This window comes from Babylonia areolata, chromosome 1 (assembly GCF_041734735.1).
Source record: "Babylonia areolata isolate BAREFJ2019XMU chromosome 1, ASM4173473v1, whole genome shotgun sequence".
NCBI lineage: Eukaryota > Metazoa > Mollusca > Gastropoda > Neogastropoda > Buccinidae > Babylonia > Babylonia areolata.
The window spans coordinates 37,678,948-37,703,512 of record NC_134876.1 but is presented as its reverse complement, the minus strand read 5'-3'; the positions used below and the strand labels follow the sequence as shown (position 1 = coordinate 37,703,512).

General features: G+C 43.0%; 1 protein-coding gene across 1 annotated transcript in view; it reads right to left on the bottom strand.

Moving 5' to 3' along the window:
• The window catches only part of LOC143282660 (serine/threonine-protein phosphatase 6 catalytic subunit), a 114,289-nt gene extending 94,571 nt beyond the window's left edge, over positions 1-19,718 (bottom strand). The window contains exon 1 of the mRNA XM_076588323.1: positions 19,328-19,718. Coding sequence (XP_076444438.1) covers positions 19,328-19,639 — 312 coding nt within the window. The 5' untranslated portion in view covers positions 19,640-19,718. The remainder of the gene's footprint in view (positions 1-19,327) is intronic.
• Positions 19,719-24,565: the final 4,847 nt, after the last annotated feature.

The following is a 24,565-nucleotide window of genomic DNA, read 5'->3' as shown; positions in this document are numbered from 1 at the left end:
CCTTGGCGATGCGCAGCTTCACTTCTGCATCAAGGGCTCCGTTGCTGCATAGGGTGCTGCCCAGGTAGCAAAACTTGTCGACTGACTTGATCTCTTAGTCATCGATCTTGATTGCATGGGGGGGGGGGGGGGGGGGGGGGGGGGGGGGCACTGGCGTTCTGTGAGCTAGCTGGCTGGTTGATACATGGATTCAGTCTTGCTGAGGCTGATGGTGAGTCCAAAGCGCCTGCAGGAGGTTGAGAACCTGTCCATACTTGTAGATGGCGGCCTGGATTACATCTGCTCCTGGTGCTTTTCCTGACGTTGTCAGCTTCAGGGCCTTCCGGGTCTCAGCCTTGGTGGGAAGGGCAGCTAGCGAGTCACTGAATGGTAGCTATGGGAGGGCTGCAATTACCTCGTCAGATACGGACGAGTCCCTGTTGAGGAGGGTGTTGAAGTTCTTTGCCCAGCGGGCAAGGATGTCTTTCTAGTCTGTCAGGAGGGTGGTCTGGTCCAAGGCTCAGACAGGGGTTGATCCTGTGACTCTCGGCCAATACACAGCTCAGAGACCATCATGGAAGGTCTTCATGTCGCAAGCATCAGCAGCAGACTGAAGCTCTTCAGACTTTCTCTCCCACCAGGTGTTCTTCATCTCACGCAGCCTCTTCTGTACGAGTTGCCTGGTTTGCAAGAAATGGTTCTCCTTCCTCTGGCAGTCTTTATCGGAAATGTGATCCTGATGCCGTATATGCAATGTGTTCAGGAGCTTGGAGATTCCAGAGTCGTTCTCGTCAAACCAGTCTTTGTGGCTCCCCTGTACAAAGCCGAATGTGTCAGCTGCTGCTGTGTACACAGCATCTCTAAAGGTGCTCCATACTTCTTCTACATCAGTCGATGCAGGAATTTGTTGGAGACCTGCTTGGATTTGCTGCTGCAGCACATCCTTGGTGTTGGGGAGGCGGTGGATGTTCAGCTTCCTAGGGGGTTTCTGCCTGGCTGGTTGGAGCTTGCGTGCAAGTCTGATGTTCATTTTACTGCATACAAGGTGATGGTCCGACCAACAGACTGCTCCTCTCATGCAGCGTGTACTGGAAACAACACCTCTGTACATCTGCCGGACAACCACATAGTCCAGCATGTGCCACTGCTTGGAGCGGGGGTGCATCCATGTGTTCTTGTACCTGTCCGCTTGTTGGAAGAGGGTGTTGATGATGGTCAGTCTATGCTGCGCGCAGAGTGAGCAGTCCGTTGGAGTTGCACTTACCAGTGCCGTGCTTGTCCTACGACTTTTGGCCACGAGGAGTAAGTCCATGCCGACGCGGGCATTGAAATCCCCAAGGATGACCAGCCTGTCCTTTCTGTCTACCGCTGAAATGGTGTGGCTGAGCTCCTCGTGGAAGGCTTCTTTGATAACATTAGGGTTGGTCATCATTGGGGCATAGCAGCTGATGACTGTAGCGAAACGATCCTCGGACAGCTTCAGACGCAGGGTCATCAGCCTATCGTTTATCCTACGTGGAAGGCTGTCAAGCTGTCGTGCAAGTTTGGTTTGTATGGCAAAGCCCACGCCTGAGGTTCTTGGGGTGCCTTCTGGCTATCCAGTGCAGTAGAAGGTGTAGCCCCCTCCAACTTCCTCCAGCTGGGTTTCACCGGCAAACCTGGTTTTGCTCAGGGCTGCTATGTCCACCTGGCAGCAATCAAGCATTCTAGCAATGAGTGCTGTGCGCCTTTCTGGTCTGTCATCTCTGTCCCAAAGGGTGCGAACATTCCAGGCACCCAGTCAGGGCACGACTCCTGGTTCTTTTCTTCTGTTGTTTTCGACCGCTAGTGTTGGATGTCGAAGTAGGTGCGGTTTCCTACTAGGTACAAGGCGAGGCAGGCTTCGTTTAGGGATCCTTTTATCTCCCCTTCCCTGTGTGGGGACAGCAGTGCTGTCCCTAAAAAGGGCTGCTCTGACACTGTGGGAGGATACGGGCGCCGCATCTGCCCCAGTCTACAGCGGACGACCATCACCAGCACAGGTGACTTTTTTAGCGAGTTGTGCAGTCCCTTCCCCACTCTCTCGCCTGCCAACACTCAAGAGTCCCACAGGTGCAGATAGTGCCGCGTGTAGAACGGCCTCGGCAGGTGCAGGTTTTTTCTTCAGAGTTCCGTCTCCTAGGAGGATTTCCAGCCAAGGATAAGTGCTCCCCCTGCCCTTTTGTCATCCTCCTCCGTTTCCTCCAGTAGTATAAGGGATGGGGGTTCTTTATACAACTGATTTTAGCTCAAAACCGTCCAACAACGCCCTCAAGCATAAAAAAAAACCCCCGTGCAATCGGTTTTTTCGGCTTAAATATGTGTATGGAGAGCCAAATCACAAGATAAAAAAAAAATGATGGTTGGATATGTGTATGGAGAGCGAAACAGTCATGGGGGTTTTATATACAACCGACCCCAGCCCAAAACCGCGCAATACCGCCCTCAAGCATAAAAAAAAAAAAATCTAGTTAAAACCAGTTATAACCAGTTACGTGTATGGAGAGCGAAACGGTCGCCCCGTTCCCCGTGTGTGCTAGCGACTGCACGGCGTGTGTAGTGGGAGTGGTCCCGCGCACAGCCTGCCTCCGCGTATCTTCCCGCGCGCACAGCCTGCTTCCCGCGCGCACAGCCTGCCTTCGCGTATCTTCCCACCCGCGCGCGAAGATTGTGATCACCCTATTAGAGAAAAGATTATATTGTATATATAGAAAAAATAATGCCTTTTCCACATAACATTTGTGAGTACCCCCAAGTTAAAACAAATAGAGTATGCGGTCGAGCTTGCATGGGGCTCTATTGTAAAGATCATATTAAATGTCATAGAAAAGGAATGTCACTTCCAGTACTTTGTATAAAATGCAACCTTTATGTACGTACGAAGTATGTTATTTGTTGTAAATGTAAGCATAAAAAAGAGAAGCCTCCTCCCATGGAGAAAAAGATTGTGGAGAACATTCAAGCGACTCTGAGGGTTATATTTCTGATGATGAAATTGACCCTTTTGAACCTTATTCAAGAGGGTATATTCCACCCTTTGGTGGAGTAATCATTGGATTCAGAGATTGATCAACTTGTAAAAAAATCCTATTAGAGAAAAAAATATAATAGTATATATAGAGAGAAAAAAAAAAAAAAAAATGGTGCAACGATATTCTGAAAAATATTACCGTGATCTCGCTTCAAGAAAAGAGATTCCTAATCATGAATCTATGAATAAAACTGAGTTGATTAAAGCACTGGGGTTTGATGCTTTGGAGGGGGAGACCAATGCTACGCTTAAAGATATTGCACGAAAGCTCAAAATTCGTGGTTTTAGTAGAATGAAAAAAGATGAACTTATTAAAAATATACGTAAACTACAACATAAAGCTGAATCCACGGAGGAGTTTGGTAGTATTATTAAAAATTATAAACTTGCGGCTCTTCCAAATGAAATAGATCCGCTTTCGTTTATGATGAGTAAAGTGGACACTATTAACCAAAGAGCTATTCCACTGACCAAACAAAATATTGTTTTAACGGTGGAGTTTGCTCAAATTAAAAATGATGATACTACTGTAGCTGTATTTCGATCGGAATATCAAAGTATTATTGATGTTGTTGATGATCAAGATATTGAAAAACAAATAAAACATATTATGTTAAAAATAGAAAATTTTACAAATGAAGGTTCAGGATGGTTCATTAAAAGAATCTTTAGTTTATGGGTGAATAGAGTTTCTATTACATCTCCAGGATCCTTTATTGAATCACCACAGTGGTTAAAAAATAAAAGAGCTGTGATTAATATTAAAAATAAAGATGATCAATGTATAAGACATTGTTTACGTGCACACAAGTTTCCAGCAAAAGCGAATTCTAATTTAACTTATTCCTATCCTTCTGATGATGGGTTAAATTTTGAAAATATTGACTTTCCTACACCTATAAAACAAATTACAAAGATTGAGACTCAAAATAATATTGCTATTAATGTATACTATTTAAAAAATAAAACGATTGAACGTGCAAGAATATCAAAACAGCCCGCCAACATGGAGCGTATTAAACTTCTTATTATAGAAAATGAAAATGGTGGACAACATTATACTTATATTAAGAACTTTAACAGACTACTTAGTAATACAAACAAACACAAAGCAGCCATGTACTTTTGTGAGTATTGCTTGACAGGTACAACATCATCAGAACTTTTAGAAGAACATATTAAGCGATGCGCGCAGATCAACCACAAGAACTATTCTCGTGTTGAGATGCCATCGGAGAAGACAAAAATGATCAAATTTACCAATTTTCAAAAACAAATGTAAGTTAGTGATGTGATATATGCTGATTTTGAGGCGATTTGTAAAGAAATAAAAGACGATTCCGATTCGAATAAGACCATCAAAGAAAGCGAACACATCATCTTGTCATACGGGTTTGTGCATGTTAGGTCTGATGGAAGGGCGTACAAACCGCAACTATTTCGTGGTGAGAATGCGGTCAGTCATTTTCTCGAAAAACTTCAAAGAATATATTATCATACTGTCAAGGAATTGAAAAAACCAGTTCCAATAAAGATGACCAAAAAAGATAACGAATCGTTTGAAAACGAACGAGTTTGTTGGATATGTAGAGGGGAACTACTCGCAAATGATAAAGTAAGAGATCATGACCATATCACAGGGAACTATAGAGGTGCCGCGCATGCATCGTGTAATCTTAAATTGAGAATAAACCCGACGAATTTGTGTTGCCGATATTATTTCACAACCTCAAAGGTTACGACTCTCACGCGATCATTTCGGAGCTCGCGAACAAAGGTGGTGGTAGAATTACGTGTATCGCGAATAATAAAGAGAAGTACATCACATTCAGTTGGGGAAGGTTGAAGTTTTTAGATAGTTTCGCATTCTTGAGTTCGAGTCTCGACCAGCTTGCGAAGAACCTTCCGGATGATAAGAAGTTTTCAACGCGCAAACGTTTCACAGATGAGGAGGAGTTCAAGCTCGTTACGAGAAAAGGGAGTCTTTCCGTACGAATATATTACCGATTGGAGTAAATACGAAGATACGAAACTACCAAGAAAAGTCATTTCTTTAGTAAACTTAACAACACGGATATATCAGAAAGTGACCACAAGCATGCCAAGAATGTGTGGAAGAAGTTTAAATGTAAGAATCTAGGTGATTATAACGATCTGTACTTAGTCACTGATGTGCTGTTACTTGCCGATGTGTTCCAGAATTTTAGAAATACGTGTTTGCGAACTCATAATCTCGATCCTGTTCATTATTACACGCTTCCCGGAATGTCTTGGGATGCTTTACTCAAGAGTACGGGAATAGAACTCGAACTGTTGACGGATATCGAACAATATAACATGATAGAGGCGGGAATACGCGGTGGAATCAGTATGACTGTAAGAAGATACGCGGAGGCTAATAACAAGTATATGAAAGATTACAGGCCTGAAAAACGGATTCGTATATCATGTATCTCGACGCGAACAACTTGTATGGTTGGGCGATGTTACAAGCTTTACCCACGGGTGGATTTATCTGGGATAACGATGCCAATCTCGAAAAGATTCTAAATCACCCCGACGATGATGAGACGGGATATATTGTGGAGTGTGATATCGAGTACCCTAAGGAATTACACGACGAACATAACGATTATCCCCTAGCTCCTGAGAAAATAGAAATAAAACTCGAAAACCTCTCACCCTATCAACGACGCCTTCGTGAAAAACTCGAGATGCGCGGAAAGGAAACGCGAAATTAGTTCCGAATCTATGGAATAAGGTTGGTTATGTCGTTCACTATAGAAATCTCAAGCTATACACGCAACTTGGCATGAAAGTAACTAAAATCACAAAAGTGTTAAAGTTTAATCAAAGTCCCTGGATGGCGCCCTATATAATGATGAACACCAAACTGAGACAAGCCGCTACTAACGATGCCGATAAAGATCTGTATAAATTAATGAACAACTCGGTATTTGGTAAAACTATGGAAAATATCAGAATGAGAACGAATATCAAATTATTCAAGTTAGATGAAGAGGACAAGGCACGCAAACTAATAAACAAACCGGCTTATGTCGATCATATGATCATCAACGAGAAACTTCTAGCGATTCACTACAAAAAAAATAAGCTTGTGCTCATAAACCTATCTATATCGGGATGGCCATTCTTGACCTATCAAAGTATCTCATGTATGATTTGTATTACAACCACTACAAGAAAAAATATGGATGCAGGTTGTTATATACTGATACCGATTCATTCATTCTCCACGTAGAATGTGAGGATTTTATCGCTGGTATGGATGATAATGTACATGACCGCAGTAATTTTCCAAAAGATCATCGATTGTACGATAAATCGATAGAGAAAGTGCCAGGATACATGAAAAGTGAGCTCGGATGTAAACCGATCCGACAATTCTGCGGCTTGCGCTCGAAGATGTATTCGGTTGTAGCGGATGATGGATCAGTTATCAAGAAAGCCAAGGGCATAAAAAAATGTGTGGTGAAGGATGAAATTGAACCCGATATGTATAAGGAGTGTACTGATCGATCTGTTCAATTTACTAATTGTATGAGAACGTTCAGATCGTATAAGCACAAGATGTACACGATCAAGCAAATGAAGACATCACTCTCACCGTACGATTCCAAACGCTATTGGCTAGATGATGGTATTACATCTTACGCCTACGGGCACTATGGTATTTCTGTATCGTGAGGAACAACCATAAGCTCTTCGTGTACAAACCCTCTGGATGGACCATTTTGTAAATAATAAAGAATAGGATCGCCGGGCATCATACGCTTAATATTATAAACTTTAAGAGACCAAACGGGATCCGTTGCTCGTTTGCGAGCTCCACCCTCGAGCTCACCGGGCTCATACAAGTACCGAACTTGCGCATCAGGCGGTAACTCTCCTTTATCATCTTTAGTCGGTGCAGAGGATTCGGCTTCTACCGATTTGGCCTTTATTGCGACCGACGGTTTCTTACCAATAAGTCTCGTCACCTCATTATTCAATGCAGCCACAACAGCCGGTAATCTAGTGACCCATTCTGTTGATCGATTCGGCGATTTCATTTCAGCCACATATTGATGACTAAACAATCGTTCTGCCAGCGTACGATTAAATCTTTCTACAATAGCCTGGCTTCTGTGTGTCTTTCCACGCCTTACTTTTTTAAAAATTTTGTTCACAGCACCCATAAACTCTCGGCCAGGATCTACCTGAAGAAGTTTGGGCAACTTCAATGGGCTACGGTCGTAAATACGTAAAAAAGCGGCCGCCACTTCGACGCTGTCTTTCGTTGTTAGGGGTTCGGCTTCTTTATATCGACTCGCAACATCAACGACAGTCAGCGCATACTTATACGTCTTACGCCCGATTCTGTCATAGGGTAAAAATAAAAGGTCATCCTGATGAACCTCATTTGGACAGTAATATCAAATTTTGCTCTCGGAATATACTTTGGAGGGGGTAGATAAATTTGCCATATAGCTTGTTTTTGTAACCATTTTCTAGCCTCATCCTCAGACACCTTGGCTGCTTTCGCGAGTTTTTTAATCGCCGAATAACCCTTCCAATAACCGCTTGGGCTGTAATAGATCTTTTCCATTTTATTTAAGAAAGTAAATGTTTAATATTTTGAAATCGCAACGCCAAAAAATGACCATGGTCATGATAATAAATACGTATTCTCGATCTTTTTGTCCCTCTGAGGGTGTATAAAAATCTGAAAGTTGGGGTTTATGAGAAAGAGGGGGTAGTGGCTCCCCCATCACTTTATAATATTCTTGCATAGCCATATCCACATCCTTAAACGTGTTCACAGCATGTTGTTGTTGTCTTAGTTTTTCATTTATATAATCTAAACGTTGAATCCTCTCTTTCTGCCATTCTGCGGTCGCTGCCTGAAGTTGTTCTTGCGCTTTGTTGTGTCGTTTCTGTTCTTCTAATGCGTCTGAAGACCCCAGTTTACTAAATAAAAAATTACTTCCGGTAAATGCTAAAGCGTTTACTATTGCCCCACCAACGAGTAACGCTACTGATGCCATACTATAATGATGATATTATTATTACTTCAAAATATCATGTGGGAGAATACCTTGTTTTTCCAACATATCCTTCGTAGCCATAGCGAGGGCTATATCCAAAGTGACCATCCCAATATCTTCGAGGTTGAAAGCCAGTCTAGGTGTCGGGGCTTTCGTAAATATTAATTTTGTCAATCTCGAGTAACCAGCGGCCAATGCGCTGACCACAACCGCGTGGTATACAGTGTTTGCAATTTCTTTACCGTTTATATTTGGTGTTGCCATTGTTTATAAATAGTGTTCAAATTAATGTTCAAAACATAATAAATGGGTTGGGTTTTGTTACCACAGGTTGTGGTGGTTGTACTGGTTTTTTCGACCGATTAAAATATATACCACAACCTATTATCATCGTAGCAGCAGCAGCAATGTACAAGGGATTGATAAAAACGTGATCTGGTCCCCTCGATGATGGTTCTTCTTCTTGTTGTTGTTCTTGTTGTTGTTGTTCTTTCACTTTTCGAAGTTTTTCGAGAAGTTCTTCATGTTTTGCTTTTCTAGCAGCAGCACCTTTTCGACCCGCTTCAACTTTCTTCTGATTCTTTGGTTTCGTTACTTCCTCCATTATATTTATTAAATTGACAATGTTTAACAGTAGTTACAGCTGTGGTGAGCGGAGCTAAGAACATGCCAAATCTGTGATATAGTTCGCAAGTAAAGCTGTTAAGCGCATGTCCCAGGAATGGATCTTGCTCGAGATCACTATTTAATTTTGTTTGGTCATCAATTGGGAGATACATACAAACTGCTCTGGTATACAGTTGTATAATTGTATTACCGAGTGATTTTGTAATCATCGATCCTAAACTCGCTTCGTATCTCGTATAAAGCTTGTCTATATCCGGATCTTTCATCGCTTCGATTTTATCAACACTAAACTCTTTCCCTAAATATTCTTTTGCTCCACCGGCTGAGACCACCGCCATAAGCCTGTCGCGTTTGGGATCCTCGGATAGTAATGGGTCCATCTTCTTCTTATATTCTATATACCTCCTTTTAAGTTAAAATAATGAAAAACTACAAATCCAACGACTAAAAGTGTTAAGAAATTGCTAACCAGTGCTAAGGAACTGTTAAGCAGTGTTAAGAAATTGTTAAGCATTGTTATTACTAGCAAATTTTATATGCAACTGGTTGATCAGTTTTTAATATCAACTTGGAGTGTTTGGTATTTGCCAATGATTCCTAACCTCTTTACGTTCATTTTGTGTTGGAATGACATCGTTTTCTCTTAAACACTCATCAAACGAGTCCCTATCCTTACAGTGAAATAAAGCCACCCATTTTGTTTGTTCGCGAAGGTCAGTAAGAACCGAGTTGTATTTCTGAGTCAACACCCACACAGACTGTTTCGCATGTCTTCCAGAAAATGCGAGTTTACTCAACATTTGCTTCTTTTGAGTAAGAGCCTTTAAGTCACTACAGTCATCGATGATGTACAACGTTGGCTCCCCGGCAAATATTTCAAAAAACAGCCCAAGCCATTCGTGAAGTTTATCACCGGGATTAACGGTGTATACCCCGCGGTCCTTTCTTACCCACACTCGGGATCGATAGGCTTTATTATATTCGAGAGTAGGGCATAGAATTACAATATTCTCGAACACACCACGATATGTCGTTTGTAATAAATCTAAAATAAATTCGGTCTTACCGCACCCAGTTTGCCCGCAAATAATTGCGGAATGTGCTTCTTTAGTAAACAGCCGCGACAAATCTTCCATCTTCTATATTTAATTGTCCATCCATAATTACAAATACATACGCATTTAGCGGTTCTGCCGTTTCAGCTTTTTTCTGAATCTGAATTGTAATGCCTTCAGACGCATTTTCGATACGACGTCCACTCCCGTGAAGAGAATTATCATCTGTGGTGCGCATATCCAACCAAAGAGCATAATTATTCGTGAAATATTCGCCGACTGTGACATCCGCTAGTTCTAAATCTTTTACCACTTTGTCTACTTCGGGGTCGCGTTTTTGCGTTCCGAAAAACTTTCTGATTTCATCCCATTGTTGATAGGAACGCATACCTTGACTAAACAGTTGATTGGGCACACCTTCGATCGTCACTTCAACCTTATTGATCTTAGGATTGTAATACTCATCAAACAACAGCAGTACCCCCTTCATACTTTTTGCCGGCACGTTGAGATTAATATTCCAGAGTGTGTCAGATTTGTCCAGAGGAATTTTACGATGTCGTAGTATTCTATCATATAAAATAGCGAGCCTACCCGAATAATAACCGGCTATCTGTCTCGCAAGTTCGGGTTGTGTGACTTTCTCAAACTCGAGACTAATCCCTTCTATCGTATAGGATACATCCGGGTCTGTGCTGCGGATAACCTTGTTATAAGCGTTAAAGGTAAGTTCATACTCCAGGCGATCGCCGAGAGCACTCTGATAAAATGGTGCATGAGATTCTAGCAATTCGAAATCAAGCGGAATACAAAATCGATTACCATAAGCCTCCGCAATGGCGGCATCTCTAGCGATAGTGTCATCTCCATTATCCGCGTTAATACGCAATCGTGTCACATTACGGTTTGTAGTTAAGTCAATACCTTGATAAACGGCGTTTCTTCGTTCTTGTCGAGTTCGCCAAAGATCTCCATAAGTATAAAATACATCACTATCTTCAACGCTCATGATTTCATTACCGGAAATGCGAATGGTTGTTTTACGTACTATGGCTCTACCAATATTATCAACGAGTGTTCTGTTCACATCTATTGTAGAAGTCAAAGAAATTTTGAATGCTAGTCGAACACTCCCCGGAACGATCACATCGTCAACACCTAAATTAGGAAAGCGTACAAGAAGTTGTTGATTCTGATCGATAGTTGACGGATTGTTAGTAATCACGACAGTCTGCCGCACGCCCTTTATCCCCCGCGGCTCCCGCAAACTTCTCATTGGATTAAGCTTTCTTCCACTCATTTTTTGTTTTATATAGATATAAGGATATAACTTTATATTATAAGTTTTATGGCGGAAGGGTTCGCAGAAGGTGGTGAGTCAATAATAGAATCTGGTTTCTTGCAAACAGAATTATTAAAGAGCGCGGTTGATGATTACTATGATGCATTTGGACAAGAGCCCGATGTTGGGCGAAATTATGCCAATTTTGAACTTGATAGTAGAGGTACACTACGATTAAAAAATAATCCAGATTTTAATATCATTAACGTCCGCACGAAACAACCCCTAGCACTTTCAACACTAGCGGGAAAACCTGGTGGAGCAAATATTATTCGCGAGGAACTTGGTTTTGTAGACTGGAGGAGGAAACCCCAAACGGTCGCGGCTCTCCAAAAGGTTGAAGCCAAACTGAGCGAAGAAATTGAGATGGATGATTTCTCACCAAATACAATCGATGAAGTACTTAAAACTATAGATGATCCTCCCCTGGATGGCACCAATAAACTGGGTGGTTATATTCGTGAACTCAAAGGTTTAGACAAAGCCATGCAAAGACAGCGCGGTAATCTTTCTGACAACCTCTCAAAACTCTCTCACCTGGATGAAGAAATGTCAACTTTAAAAATAAGAATTCAGTCTGCGGAACTAGCTGATAAAGATGAAAGCGAAATCAAACCCTTGCGTTTACAATTAGACGATCTAAACATCGAGCGTGCTGCACGACTAGAAGCGATATCAACACACAAAGAAGCGCTGCGATCTCAAATCAGCAGAATGCGTGAAACGATACACAGAATTCTTGAGGAGGACACAACACTAGCGGAACGTATTCGAACGCTTTTTAGAGAACAAGGCATTACTATCGTTTCCATTCTTACTGCCTTTGGTATGATTATCATCACTATCGTTTTGGCCGTCACGGGTGGAGGGGGCACTCCACGGGCGCGGGCGCCGGGTAAAAAAGATGACAACTGGATAAGAAAAAGACTTAAAGATTTGGGAGAATTACTTAAAAAATTAGGTTTAAAGGCGATTGATGCCCTCCCAGGAGTCATTGGGGCTATTGTTTCATGGTTATTAAGCACGTTGGGTAAAGCGGTTGGGTGGTTAGCCAACAACCTGTGGGCACTCGTGCTCGGTGCTGGCCTCCTCCTGTTTGATTATTTAAAGAAGAGAAAGTAAATACCACCTATCAATCCTAAAGTAAGAGCGACTTTATAGTCTTTGTGAGTTGTTGGCTCTTCTTCGTACGATACTTTCGCTGGTTTGAGTTTAAATTTGTTATCTGAAGAACCTGCACCATACAGAAAGGGTCTATTACCAGCACCGGTAGCTATTGCAAATCCTGGTCGAGATGTTTGTATTAATTTTTTATTTCTATAGGTAAGAGTCCACCACCCGCGAATGCCTAACAAAACTCTCGTTTCACCCGCTCCTGTCCTCGGTGTTGTCAAAGGCTTGTGTGATTTATAATCGAGCACCGTATTACTCGCATCAAGCATTGCCAAGTCTGCATCAGAAGGTGGCACAAGAGCCCAGTGACCTCTAGACCATTGAAGAGCTTTTCCTGATGGGGCATCAAAATAGTATGCATTTGGTGGAACACTTTGGGTAGGTGGAACACTTGGAGTAGGTGGAACACTCTGGGGTGAAACACACTGGGTAGGTGGTACAATGTGTGGTAGTTCGTTTAATCCATCATTAACACCAATATTCTGTTCTTCTGTCGCAATGACAATTTTATTGTTATAATTAATGCGTGTACCAACCCTCAATGCCATATCAGATGGGGCCATATAAAGGTGAACACCAAATGCAAAGTTTACTTCGGATCTCGCGTACTGGAGAACGTCCTGGTATTTTTTTATTGCCGTTTGTAGGTTTTCGGGGGCATTAATCGCATCTTCAACATTAGCTAAAAATTGTTTTTGCGCATCAAATCCAGTTCCTTTTGTTGTTATACTCGTGCGCGTTTGCGCTTGTGACCCTATTAGAGCCCACACATAAGTGCGAATGCTATCATTGAGACGAACTATCCCCGCATGTGTAAAACCCAACCCCTTATCAGGAATAAATGTTGTCCAAGCCCGGGTGATGTCCACCGTATGTCTGATTTTATCGTGGGGGCTAAAGAACACAGGTCCCTCTCCTCTGTTTCTCATTGCCTGTCGTGCAGCCCCACCGGGGGTCTCAGCCTGAATAAATTCTCCCAAACCAAAGCCATGCTTTTCTATTTTCTGTCTCCAATCCCTCTGCCCAAATTCGGCACACAAACGCTGATAAACTGCTTTATCAAACGGATTATTATACATGTTAAATGCTTGGTCGGTGGGTAGCGGGATTTTCAACTCGTCCAATAACCTCCGAATCTGATAGTAAAAATGAAACCTATACACGGCTCGAATAAACGGATCAGAAGCTTGAAAATGTTCTTCCGTTACTCCACACCCGGCGGTCGTGCACCATACCACAAAATTGATTTGATTCTGCCACCACACTATCGGGTTGTTTCTCCACGCAAGCCAGGCTGCATTCATCTCCCCAGTCATAGTGGGGTTCGCATAAGACTGAAAAACATCGGGAAACTTGGCGGTAAAAGAATATTCGCTGTTCACGTAGATCATTTGTGTACAACTTATTCTTTTTTCTTTATACCCGGTTGTATAGGACGTGTCCTTATTGAAGCTGTAAATTTTCTTATTCATAGCTATGTATATAATAACAACCGATATTCAAAAAGACGAATTACCGCGGTGCATATCTAATCAAAGTGGAAGACTAGAAATCGCGCTGCGTGAAATAACTTATTATCCCAACTGGAAAAATATCAGTGATGAGCTCGGAAACAATTTCTTTACTACCGATCGTAAGATAATAATCCCAGATGGTTATTATAATGTGTGTGAATTGAATAAAGAAGTGTTCACCCCCCACGGTGCAGAGTTAGACTTGCACACTCCGAGTGGCTATCTGAGAATAAAGAGCACCAAATCGATTGAACTTTCTGAGCGTCTTGCACATACTCTGGGGTTCCCCAAAAAACTCATCGCGCCGGGAATAATGGTGATAGGAAACAGGCATCCGCGGCTCGCGATACATAAAGCACTTTACATTCACCTCTCTCAAATTAGTACCACCGATAATTTCTATAACGGATTGCCTTCTACGTTGTTACAATCAATCCCAGTAGAAAATGAAAGATGCGGGGGTGGGCGAACAACCACGTTGACATCACCCCAATACAAAAGACTTTCTCACGGAGATTTACCACGTTTAACACTTTCTATAGTAGATGAAAATCATAATCCCGTTTCTATTGATTATTTAAATATTACATTACATATAAGATATGTCTGAACCCTGCACTACGCTCAGTTTAGTTGATCTCGGAGATACAGAGGGATTTGATGTGTCGGGAAAAGAAAATCAGTTGTATGCCTTCCAACTTTCTGAAGGAACATACAAAAGAAAAGAAGTAAAAATTGGTGATATTGTGAGTGAGGATGATGTTGTCAATGATGAGCCCTATCAACTTGTTCGTTTAAACGGTACATGGCAGCTAAAACCCCTCGACAGTGGATAATAGATTTAAAAATTGAATCACCTTACATTATCCAAGAAGAAAATAATAATTATATAATAAAAAAACAGTGGCTGGATGTTCGCTGATTTAAAAGCGTTTAATGCAGATTTAGTAAAATACCAGAAGAGGTGTTATGTGATTAAGAAATGCTCGAAGGATAAATCTGGATTTCAAATAAATTTTTATGATCAAACTAGTTTGTGGGGCTTCCGTCGTTTACGTATTATTTTTGATGTAATTCTCGGGGAAGAGCCTGATGATTTTATAGAAGTTTTTCAAGGGTTTTACATTAAATGGCCCAAAAATCTTGCAAATCAACCCCTGAGAATCACCATTGAAAAACAAGATGATGTTATGTATGATATTATACAACAGGGTAGTCATATAGAATTCTCGCTTGAAGGTATTGTTACAATACATGAAGAACTGAGTGTGTGGATCAACCTCCGTCTTCCTCAAAATATTTCCTTTAGAAGACTACGTTGCACCAATTTGAACATTTAGAATATACTATAAATATTAGAAATGGTTGATCCCGGAGGGCCAGGAACACATAATATCAAACCCTGCACTACGCTCGGTTTGGTTGATCTCGGAGATACAGACGGATCTGATGCGTCGGGAATAGAAAATCAGTTGTACGCCTTCCAACTTTCTGAAGGAACGTACAAAAGAAAAGAAATAACGAGTAATGGTGGTGTCAACAAATTCAGCGAACTTGCAGACGTGAACATTGACGGTGTTGTTGTGAACAAACCACATCATCTTGTTCTTTCCGACGATGATACGTGGGTACCTTATCCGGTGGATAACTGGGATTTAGATTTTGAAATAAAACAACCCTATGTTAGTATTGGAAGAAATCACGCTCTACAAAAAATACAAAATAGTGGTAAACTGTTGGCTTCCTATCATACGCGTAAAGATCTAATCGTCGTTAACAGCGACGACTTTGGATATGTTATTGGTATGAAAGGTAAAAAGACTGGTACTCTGCGGTTAATTAAAGAGTTTGATTTTAAGCCGCCTATTCAGGGGTCAACTATCGTTTTAGATATACTCCTTAGTGGGGTGCCAGATGATTTTGTAGAAGTTTTAAAAGGGTTGCAGATAAAATGGCCTGGAAATCTTAAAAATAAACTCTTGAGAATTACCATCAAAATTCCAGTGGTTGACCCATCTGATCAACCCGATCCCTCTATAGAATTCTCGCTCGAAGGTGTCATCAAACGTCCATCGTTAGATAAAATATCTCTCGACTTTATTCACATCGGACCTCTTCAGCTTAAAAGACTGCGCTACTCTCCTCATCCTGTTACCATCATTTAAAAACAAAAAATGATTACTATAGAATAATGGAGTTTCGCCTACAAGAGATATCGAATATAAAAAACAACCTCGAAAAAGAGCGTGATGAAAGAACTTTATTTTATAAAAAATATAAACGCGGTGTAAATATCGCTACAGCCGCGGATACAACGCTGACGACTCTTAGTCTCGCCCTTGGGGCATCGGGTGTTGGATTACTGTTGAGTGTCGCCGCTGCTCCCGTAGCTATTGGAATAGAAGTGGGAGCTGGTCTCCTTGGTGTGGTTGGTTTAACTTGTAAATTTATTCATAAAAAATTAATGTCACAAGCTATGAAGCACAACGAGATTCGCGTGTTGGCCGAGTCAAAACTGAACACTATAAATGATCTTATTTCAAAAGCATTAGAAGATGATAAAATAAGCGATGAAGAATTTAGTCTCATTCTGGCTGAAGTTGAAAAATTCAATGCAATGAAAACAGACATAAAATCGAAACACAAAACTCAGTTGTTAAAGAAAAATCTATTTGATATTCAAGATGGTAAACCATCCAAAAAGCTAACTAGGTCAAACGGGCGGGAAGATCTGCGGGTGGGACCACACTCTTAGCTATTGATCCCGTCCCACACACGCCGAGCGGTCGCTAGCTTGCCAGCACGCACACACGCGGGGACCGTTTCGCTCTCCATACACATATTCGGGAAAAGGTAGATTACTTTTGAGGTAGATCTGATTTTTTTTGCGCTCTTGTAACTGGTTTTAACTAGATTTTTTTTTTTTTATGCTTGAGGGCGGTTTTGAGCTAAAATCAGTTGTATATAGAACCCCCATCCCTATTTACCTCTCCATACACATATCCAACCATCATTTTTTTTTTTTTTTTTTTTTTTTATCTTGTGATTTGGCTCTCCATACACATATTTAAGCCGTTTTCGTTTTTATGGTTTAAGGCGTTGTTACACCTTTTTAAGCCGAAAAAACCCGATCGCACGGGGTTTTTTTTTTATGCTTGAGGGCGGTATTGGGCCTCATTAACACCAAAATCGTTGTATATAGAACCCCCATCCCTTATACTACTCCTCCTCCGCCTAGTCCGTCGTTGGGAGTCTTCACATGTTGCAGGTAGTACTGGGTTACATGGTACCAGTAGCAAGGGCTATGCCCCTGACCTGACTAACAGGGGGAATATAGACATGGGGGAACATAGACATGCTTTCGAGCTTAGTTACTATTCAAATACATGGAATAGCTTCCCAACCCCACGTGCCCCACAAAGCAAAGCAAACGGTTGAAGTCATGAACTGTCAGTGAAAGAAATAAAGACGACAAACCAACGGTTGCTAAGCAAACGCTGAAATGTCACCAAATCAAATGAAATGTCACCAATCCACTGATAAAGCTAGCATATGTATCCTTCAGTACACCAGTGTGTGTGTATATATATATATATATATATATATATATATATATATATATATATATAAAACTACTTGTATGAAGTACCTTTGGTTTCGGCTTATAAATATTATAATTATGTTGTTTTGGTCTTTTTTATTTACACATGCAGGTATACATGTGTGTGCGTGCGCGAGCATGTGTGTGGATGTGTGTATACATGTGTGTGCATGCTCACGTGTGTGCCGGGTGTGGGTGGGTGTCTGTCTGTCCGCGTTTCTGTTTATCTCTGTGTGTGTGTGTGTGTGTGTAAGGGTACGCTTGCGTGTGTGCGCGCACGCGATCGCACCCTATGTTATCTTATCTCTAGTGCTTTTATCTTTACCGTCGTGTCATCTCCGCCACTTGACTAGGTCGTAAAACTTACAACTTTTGTGTCTGTTGTGCTCACTGTGTCGATGTGTGTGTGTGTGTGTGTGTGTGTGTGCCTCTGTGTGTGTGTGTGTAGTGTGTGTGTCTGTGTATGCTAGCGCATGCATTTGAATTATGTATGTGAAAGTGCATGGGTGTATATGTTGTTGGTGGGTGTGCATGTGGGTGATGGGTATGTATGACGTTGGGAGGGGGGGCGTCAGATGGTCCGTATGTGTGTGTGATTGTGTGTGCGTTTGTGTGTGCGTTCGTGTGTGTGTGTGCATGTGTGTGTGTGTGTGTGTGTGTGTGTGTGTGCGTGTGCGTGTTCTCAAATGTAGGTCTTTGTCTTATGTGTGATGTCTCCTCATTGGCCCCAAACATCTGCATCTGGGGTGGGGTGCTCCAAGATGGGGCCATAAAAGGGTCATAACAGTGGCCCATACAAGTTTGGAAGTTTGTTTCAGGCAGCAGGATCAAAGCATTGTGTGGCGGCTTGGCCAAAGGTTGGGAGGTGGGGGGTGGGTGTGGGGGTAAACTTTACGGGTTGGTGATAACATATCAAAGTCCAACAGTGTATGTACGTGTGTGTGTGTGTGTGTGTGTGTGTGTGTGTATGAAAATAATCAATAAAAACGAAACGAAAATATAAAAAGAATGCAACGAGCAGAAATCAACACATACCACTGATTAATTTTCTTCTTTATTTCATATGTATTACAAATTATATAACATGAATTATCCGTGCTAAATCTTACAGCGGCGAAACACACTCTCTCTCTCTCTCTCTCAGTCTCTGTGTGTGTGTGTGTGTGTGTGTGTGTGTATGTGTGTGAAAACAATCAATAAATAAAATCGAAAACATGAACAATCCATGCAAATACGTATAACCCCACCTCCCAAAACCATCTGCCTTAAATATATCAAACAAATCAATAATATCTTTTCCCCTGTTTATATGTTCCAAGGATGTTATATTGTAATCTCTAAGTTATCAGGCTAACACACACACACACACACACACACACACACACACTGCGTGAACAGTTACTTTTCCCTCACCAGGAGCTGTCTTTTTCCTCTATGTTTGTCAAATAACATGAATTTATGGTTAAAAGACGCTAAACTGAAGAAGAAGAACAATACAACAACTGCAGTAGCAACAACAACAACAACAACACACACACACACACACACACACACACACACACACACACGGGGGAGTATCGACACGGGGGAGTATTGACACGGGGGAGTATCGACACGCTCCCCTATGACTGTACCGTGGACGCCTACCTTGAGCTAGTGGAAGGATCTAGAGCACCCTGTTAAACAAATCGCATTTGGATTTCATCCTAATTCCTGTCGATGAGATAATCGTATCATTAACAACCTAATTTCTTTCATACAATGTAGTTTGCAATCTTATCAACGGCGATTTGAAAAAGAAGAATGTACCAATGTGCAATAAATGCATGAAATAGGTCCCAGAATTTAGGATACCCGAACAGATGATGATCAGGAAATTACCAATACAAAAAATTAAGTACAGTAATATAAAGTACCAATCTACATTACTGTGAATTACCTTCAAGTCATTTTCAGGCAAATATTTGCACAATTTTGCTATTTCAATCCACTTGTCGATGTCCGCCATAGTGATACACACTAAAGGTTGATGTGAACTGGTTTTTGATTGGTCGATCTTAGTACAGGAAGCCGAAGCCACGAAGATTATGTATTTATGGCTGTAGCTTGCAAGACAACTCTTGTCTTTTCCTTCCATCCACAGCAGCACAAAAAAAGCAAAACTGTTCAGTTTTTGTTGTTGTTTTGTTTTGTTTTTGTTTTTCATGTCAAACTCAACTCTCTCTCTCCCTCTCTCTCTCTCTCTTTGCATAACTTCCCTTTGCAAAAAGACAACCCAGAAGAACCATCAACTGTCCAAAATAAAGCACTTCCTTGACCTCCACTCACGGAAATTGTTTTTTCAAGCACATATCCAATCTGCAATAGATTACGCATCAACACTATGGGACTCCGCCAGTGCGAACACCATGAAGCCATTACTAAATCTTCATAAACGGGGGCTGGTACTCCTAAAAAAGACTTCCCGGACTCACTATAAACAAGCGAATATTCTCCCTTTAGTCCGTAGATTAGAGTACAAAAAAGGTATAACAATGCACAAAATTATGACAGGAAATGCACCACCAACACTCATAAATTCTGTAAATTCATCAAGGAAACCCCATAACCCCAAATTCCATATCCCAATCCCAAGAACTGATTTGTTCAAATCCAGTTTGGTTTACTCAGGCGCCACTCCGCGACCGCTATGGATCTCACTCCCAGCCGCAGCAACAATTAAACAACACCACTGCCCTACTACCTTCAAAAAACATTACCTTTCCCACACTATGACAGTTATGTAATGTATTGTCCACTTTGTTGATACCGATTGACTCTTGGTGTGTACGGCTGCCCAGGTCCCCCCCACCTCCGATCCGGCGCACTGTCAGTACTCCGGATTATATTGTACCCCTGTTTTTTATGTGTGTGAATTGAAGTATTATTTTATAATATTTCATTCGTTTGTACTGCATGTTACTTCTGTTTGCTTATATTCATGCAGTAGTTGCCAGTTGGGTGTCAGGTCAGGGGCATTGCCCTTGCTACTGCCGATACCATGTAAACCAGTAGCCTACTGACTCCGGCTGCCGCATGTGAAGTCTCCATCCCAACGACGGACTAGGCGGACCGGTGAGGAGGAAACCTCTCCCAACGGCGGTGAAGGTGGAAGAGGATGACCAAAGGGCAGGGGGAGCTCTTATCCCGTTGGCTGGAAGTCTTCCTAGGACTGAGACGGAACTCCGACTGAAGAAAAAACCTGCACCTGCCGAGGCCGTCCTACACGTGGCAGTATCTGCACCTGTGGGACTGTGAGCGTCGGTAGGCGAGAGAGTGGGGACTAGGGACTGCACAACTCCTCTATATGTAGGAACGACGAGATAGCCCTTCAACACCCAGCTTTCCCAAGCCCTGCGGCGATGGAGAAGTGGTAACTTGACGGGGACAGGAGAGGATGCTGCTGGCAGTTCCTAGTCACGACTCTGCACGCAGGCGGCTGTGGGGTGATGGTCGTCCGCCGTCAGTAGACTGGGGCAGATGCGGCGCCCGTATCCTCCCACAGTGTCAGAGCAGCCCTTTTTAGGGACAGCACTGCTCTCCACACATGGGGAAGGGGAGATAAAAGGATCCCTAAACAAAGCATGCCTCGCCTTGTACCTAGTAGGAAACCGCACCTACTTGGACAACACTAGCAGTCGAAAACAACAGAAGAAAAGAACCAGGAGTCATGCCCTGACTCTGGGTGCCTGGAATGTTCGCACCCTTTTAGACAGAGAAGACAGACCAGATCACTACTCCACGTGAACATAGCAGCCCTGAGCGAAACCAGGTTTGCCGGTGAAACCCAGCTGGAGGAAGTTGGAGGGGGCTACACCTTCTACTGCACTGGGTAGCCAGATGGCACCCCAAGAACCTCAGGCGTGGGCTTTGCCATACGAACCAAACTTGCACGACAGCTTGACAGCCTTCCACGTGGGATAAACGATAGGCTGATGACCCTGCGTCTGAAGCTGCTCGACGATCGCTATGCCCCGACGATGACCAACCCTGATGACATCAAAGAAGCTTTCTACGAGGAGCTCAGCTGCACCATTTCAGCGGTAGACGGAAAGGACAGGCTGGTCATCCTTGGGGATTTCAATGCCCGCGTCGGCGTGGACTTCTCCTCGTGGCCAAAAGCCCTAGGACAGCACGGCACTGGCAAATGCAACTCCAACGGACTGCTTTTGCTCTCGCTCTGTGTGCAGCATGGACTGACCATCACCAACACCCTCTTCCAACAAGTGGACAAGTACAAGAACATGGATGCACCCCCGCTCTAAGCAATGGCACATGCTGGACTATGTGATTGTGCGGCAGATGGACAGAGGTGATGTTTCCATTACATGCTGCATGAGAGGAGCAGTCTGTTGGTCGGACCATCGCCTGGTGCACAGCAAGATGAACATCAGACTTGCACGCAAGCTCCAACCAGCCAGGCAGAAACCCCCTAGGAAGCTGAACATCCACCGCCTCCCTATCACCAAGGACGTGCTCAGTGCAGCAGCAAATCCAAGCAGCTCTCCAAGAAATTCCCGCACCGACTGATGTAGAAAAGGTATGGAGCACGTCTTTAGAGATGCTGGGTACACAGCAGCAGCTGACATACTCGGTTTTGTACAGAGGAGCCACAAAGACTGGTTTGAACGAGAACGACTCTGGAATCTCCAAGCTCCTGAACACACTGCATATACGGCATCAGGATCACATTACCGATAAAGACTGCCAGAGGAAGAAGGGCCAGTTCTTGCAAACCAGGCAACTCGTACAGAAGAGGCTGCGTGAGATGAAGAACACCTGGTGGGAGAGAAAGTCCGAAGAGCTGATGCTCACAACATGAAGACCTTCCATGATGGTCTCCGAGCTGTGTATTGGCCGAGAGTCACAGGATCAACCCCTGTCCGAGCCTTGGACCAGACCACCCTCCTGACAGACTAGAAAGACATCCTTGCCCGCCGGGCAGAGTACTTCAACACCCTCCTCAACAGGGACTCGTCCAAATCTGACGAGGTAATTGCAGCCCTCCCATAGCTACCAGTCAATGACTCGCTAGCTGCCCCTCCCACCAAAGGCTGGCACCTGGAAGGCCCTGAACCTGACAAAGTCAGGAAAAGCACCAGGAGTGGATGGAATCTAGGCTGACATCTACAAGTATGGAGGCGAGGTGCTGACAGACAAGCTGACCACCCTGTTCCAGTCTATCTGGGAGAGAGGGGGAGGTCCCCCAGGATATCAAGTATGCTTCAATTGTCCACATTTACAAACGGAGGGGAGACAAAACATACTGCGATAACCACCGTGGAATCTCTCTCCTCTGCATCGCCGGCAAGATCTTCGCCCGCATTATACTGAACAGACTGGTTGACCATGTCTCCAACACAGTCGTCCCTAAAAGCACAGTGCGGCTTCCGCTCAGATAGGGGAACATGTGACATGGTGTTTGCCGTACGCCAGATGCAAGAGAAGTGCCGTGAGCAGAACAAGGAGCTCCACATGGTCTTTGTAGACCTGCCTAAGGCCTTCGACACGGTGAACTGCCGTGGTCTGTGGAAGATACTCCTAAAGTTTGGCTGCCCAGAGAGCTTAATCCAGCTGATTGCGTCATTCCACGATGGCATGCAGGCGAGAGTAGAGGAAAATACTCTGTGTGTGTGTGTGTGTGTGTGTGTGTGTGTGTGTGTGTGTGGTAAGCTTTAACATTGACATTTTCTCTGCAAATACTTTGTCAGTTGACACCAAACAAGAGAGGCAAGGCCTTCAAGACTCACTTGTGATACACTTTAAAAAAAAAATCCAAGCTTTTTATGTATTGAGTATAATTTCAAAATGTAGTGTTAGTTCTGAGATCAGTGAACACATCTGTAGTGTTAGTCTTGACATCACTGTACACACCTGTAGTGTAAGTCCTGACATCATTGCAGACACCTATAGTGTTAGTCCTGACATCACTGCATACACCTGTAGTGCTAGTCCTGAGATCACTGAACTCACCTGTAGTGATAGTCCTGAGATCAGTGTAAACACCTGTAGTGCTAGTCCTGACATTAGTGTACACACTTTTAGTGTCAGTCGTGACATCCCTCTACACACCTGTAGTGTTAGCTATGACATCACTGTACATACGTGTAGTGTTACTCCTGAGATCACTGTGCAGGCCTGGAGTGCTGGTACAGACATCACTGCACACACTTGTAGTGTTAGTCCTGACATCAGTGTTAGTTCTGAGATCACGAGACACACCTGTAGTGTTAGACCTCAGATCACTGTACAAACCTGTAGTTTTCGTCCTGACGTCACTGCATACACCTGTAGTGTTAGTCCTGAGATCACGACACACACTTGTAGTGTTACTCCTGAGATCACTGTACACACCTGAAGTGTTAGTCCTGACATCAGTGCATACACCTGTAGTGCTAGTCCTGAGATCACGACACATACCTGAAGTGTTAGTCCTTTCATCACTCTTCACACCTATAGTGAGAGTCATGAGATAACGACACACACTTGACGTGTTAGCCCTGAGATAACTGTACACACCTGTATTGTAAGTACTGACATAATTGCATACACCTATAGTGCTGGTCCTGAGATCACTGAACTCACCTGTAGTGATAGTCCTGAGATCAAGACACACACTTGTAGTTTTAGTCCTGAGATCACTGTACACACCTGTGGTGTTAGTCATGAATTCACTGTACTCACCTGTAATGTTAGTCTTCAGATCACGACACACAACTATGGTGTTGGTACTCACATCACTGTACACACTTATAGTGTTAGCCTTGACATCACTGTACACACCTATAGTCTTAGTTCTGAGATCACTGTACACACATGGAGTGTTAGTCCTGAGATCACTGTACATACGTTTAGTGTGAATCCTGAGATCACGACACACCTGTACTATTAGTCCTGAGATCACTGTACACACATGTAGTTTTCGTCATGACATCACTGCATACACCTGTAGTGTTAGTCCTGAGATCACGACACACACCTGTAGTGTTAGTCCTGACATCACTCTACACACCTGCAGTGTTAGTGCTGAGAACACAATACACACTTGTAGTGTTAGCCCTGAGATCACAGTACACACCTGTGGTATTAGTCCTGACATCACAGCACACACCTATAGTTAGTTCTGATATCACTGTAC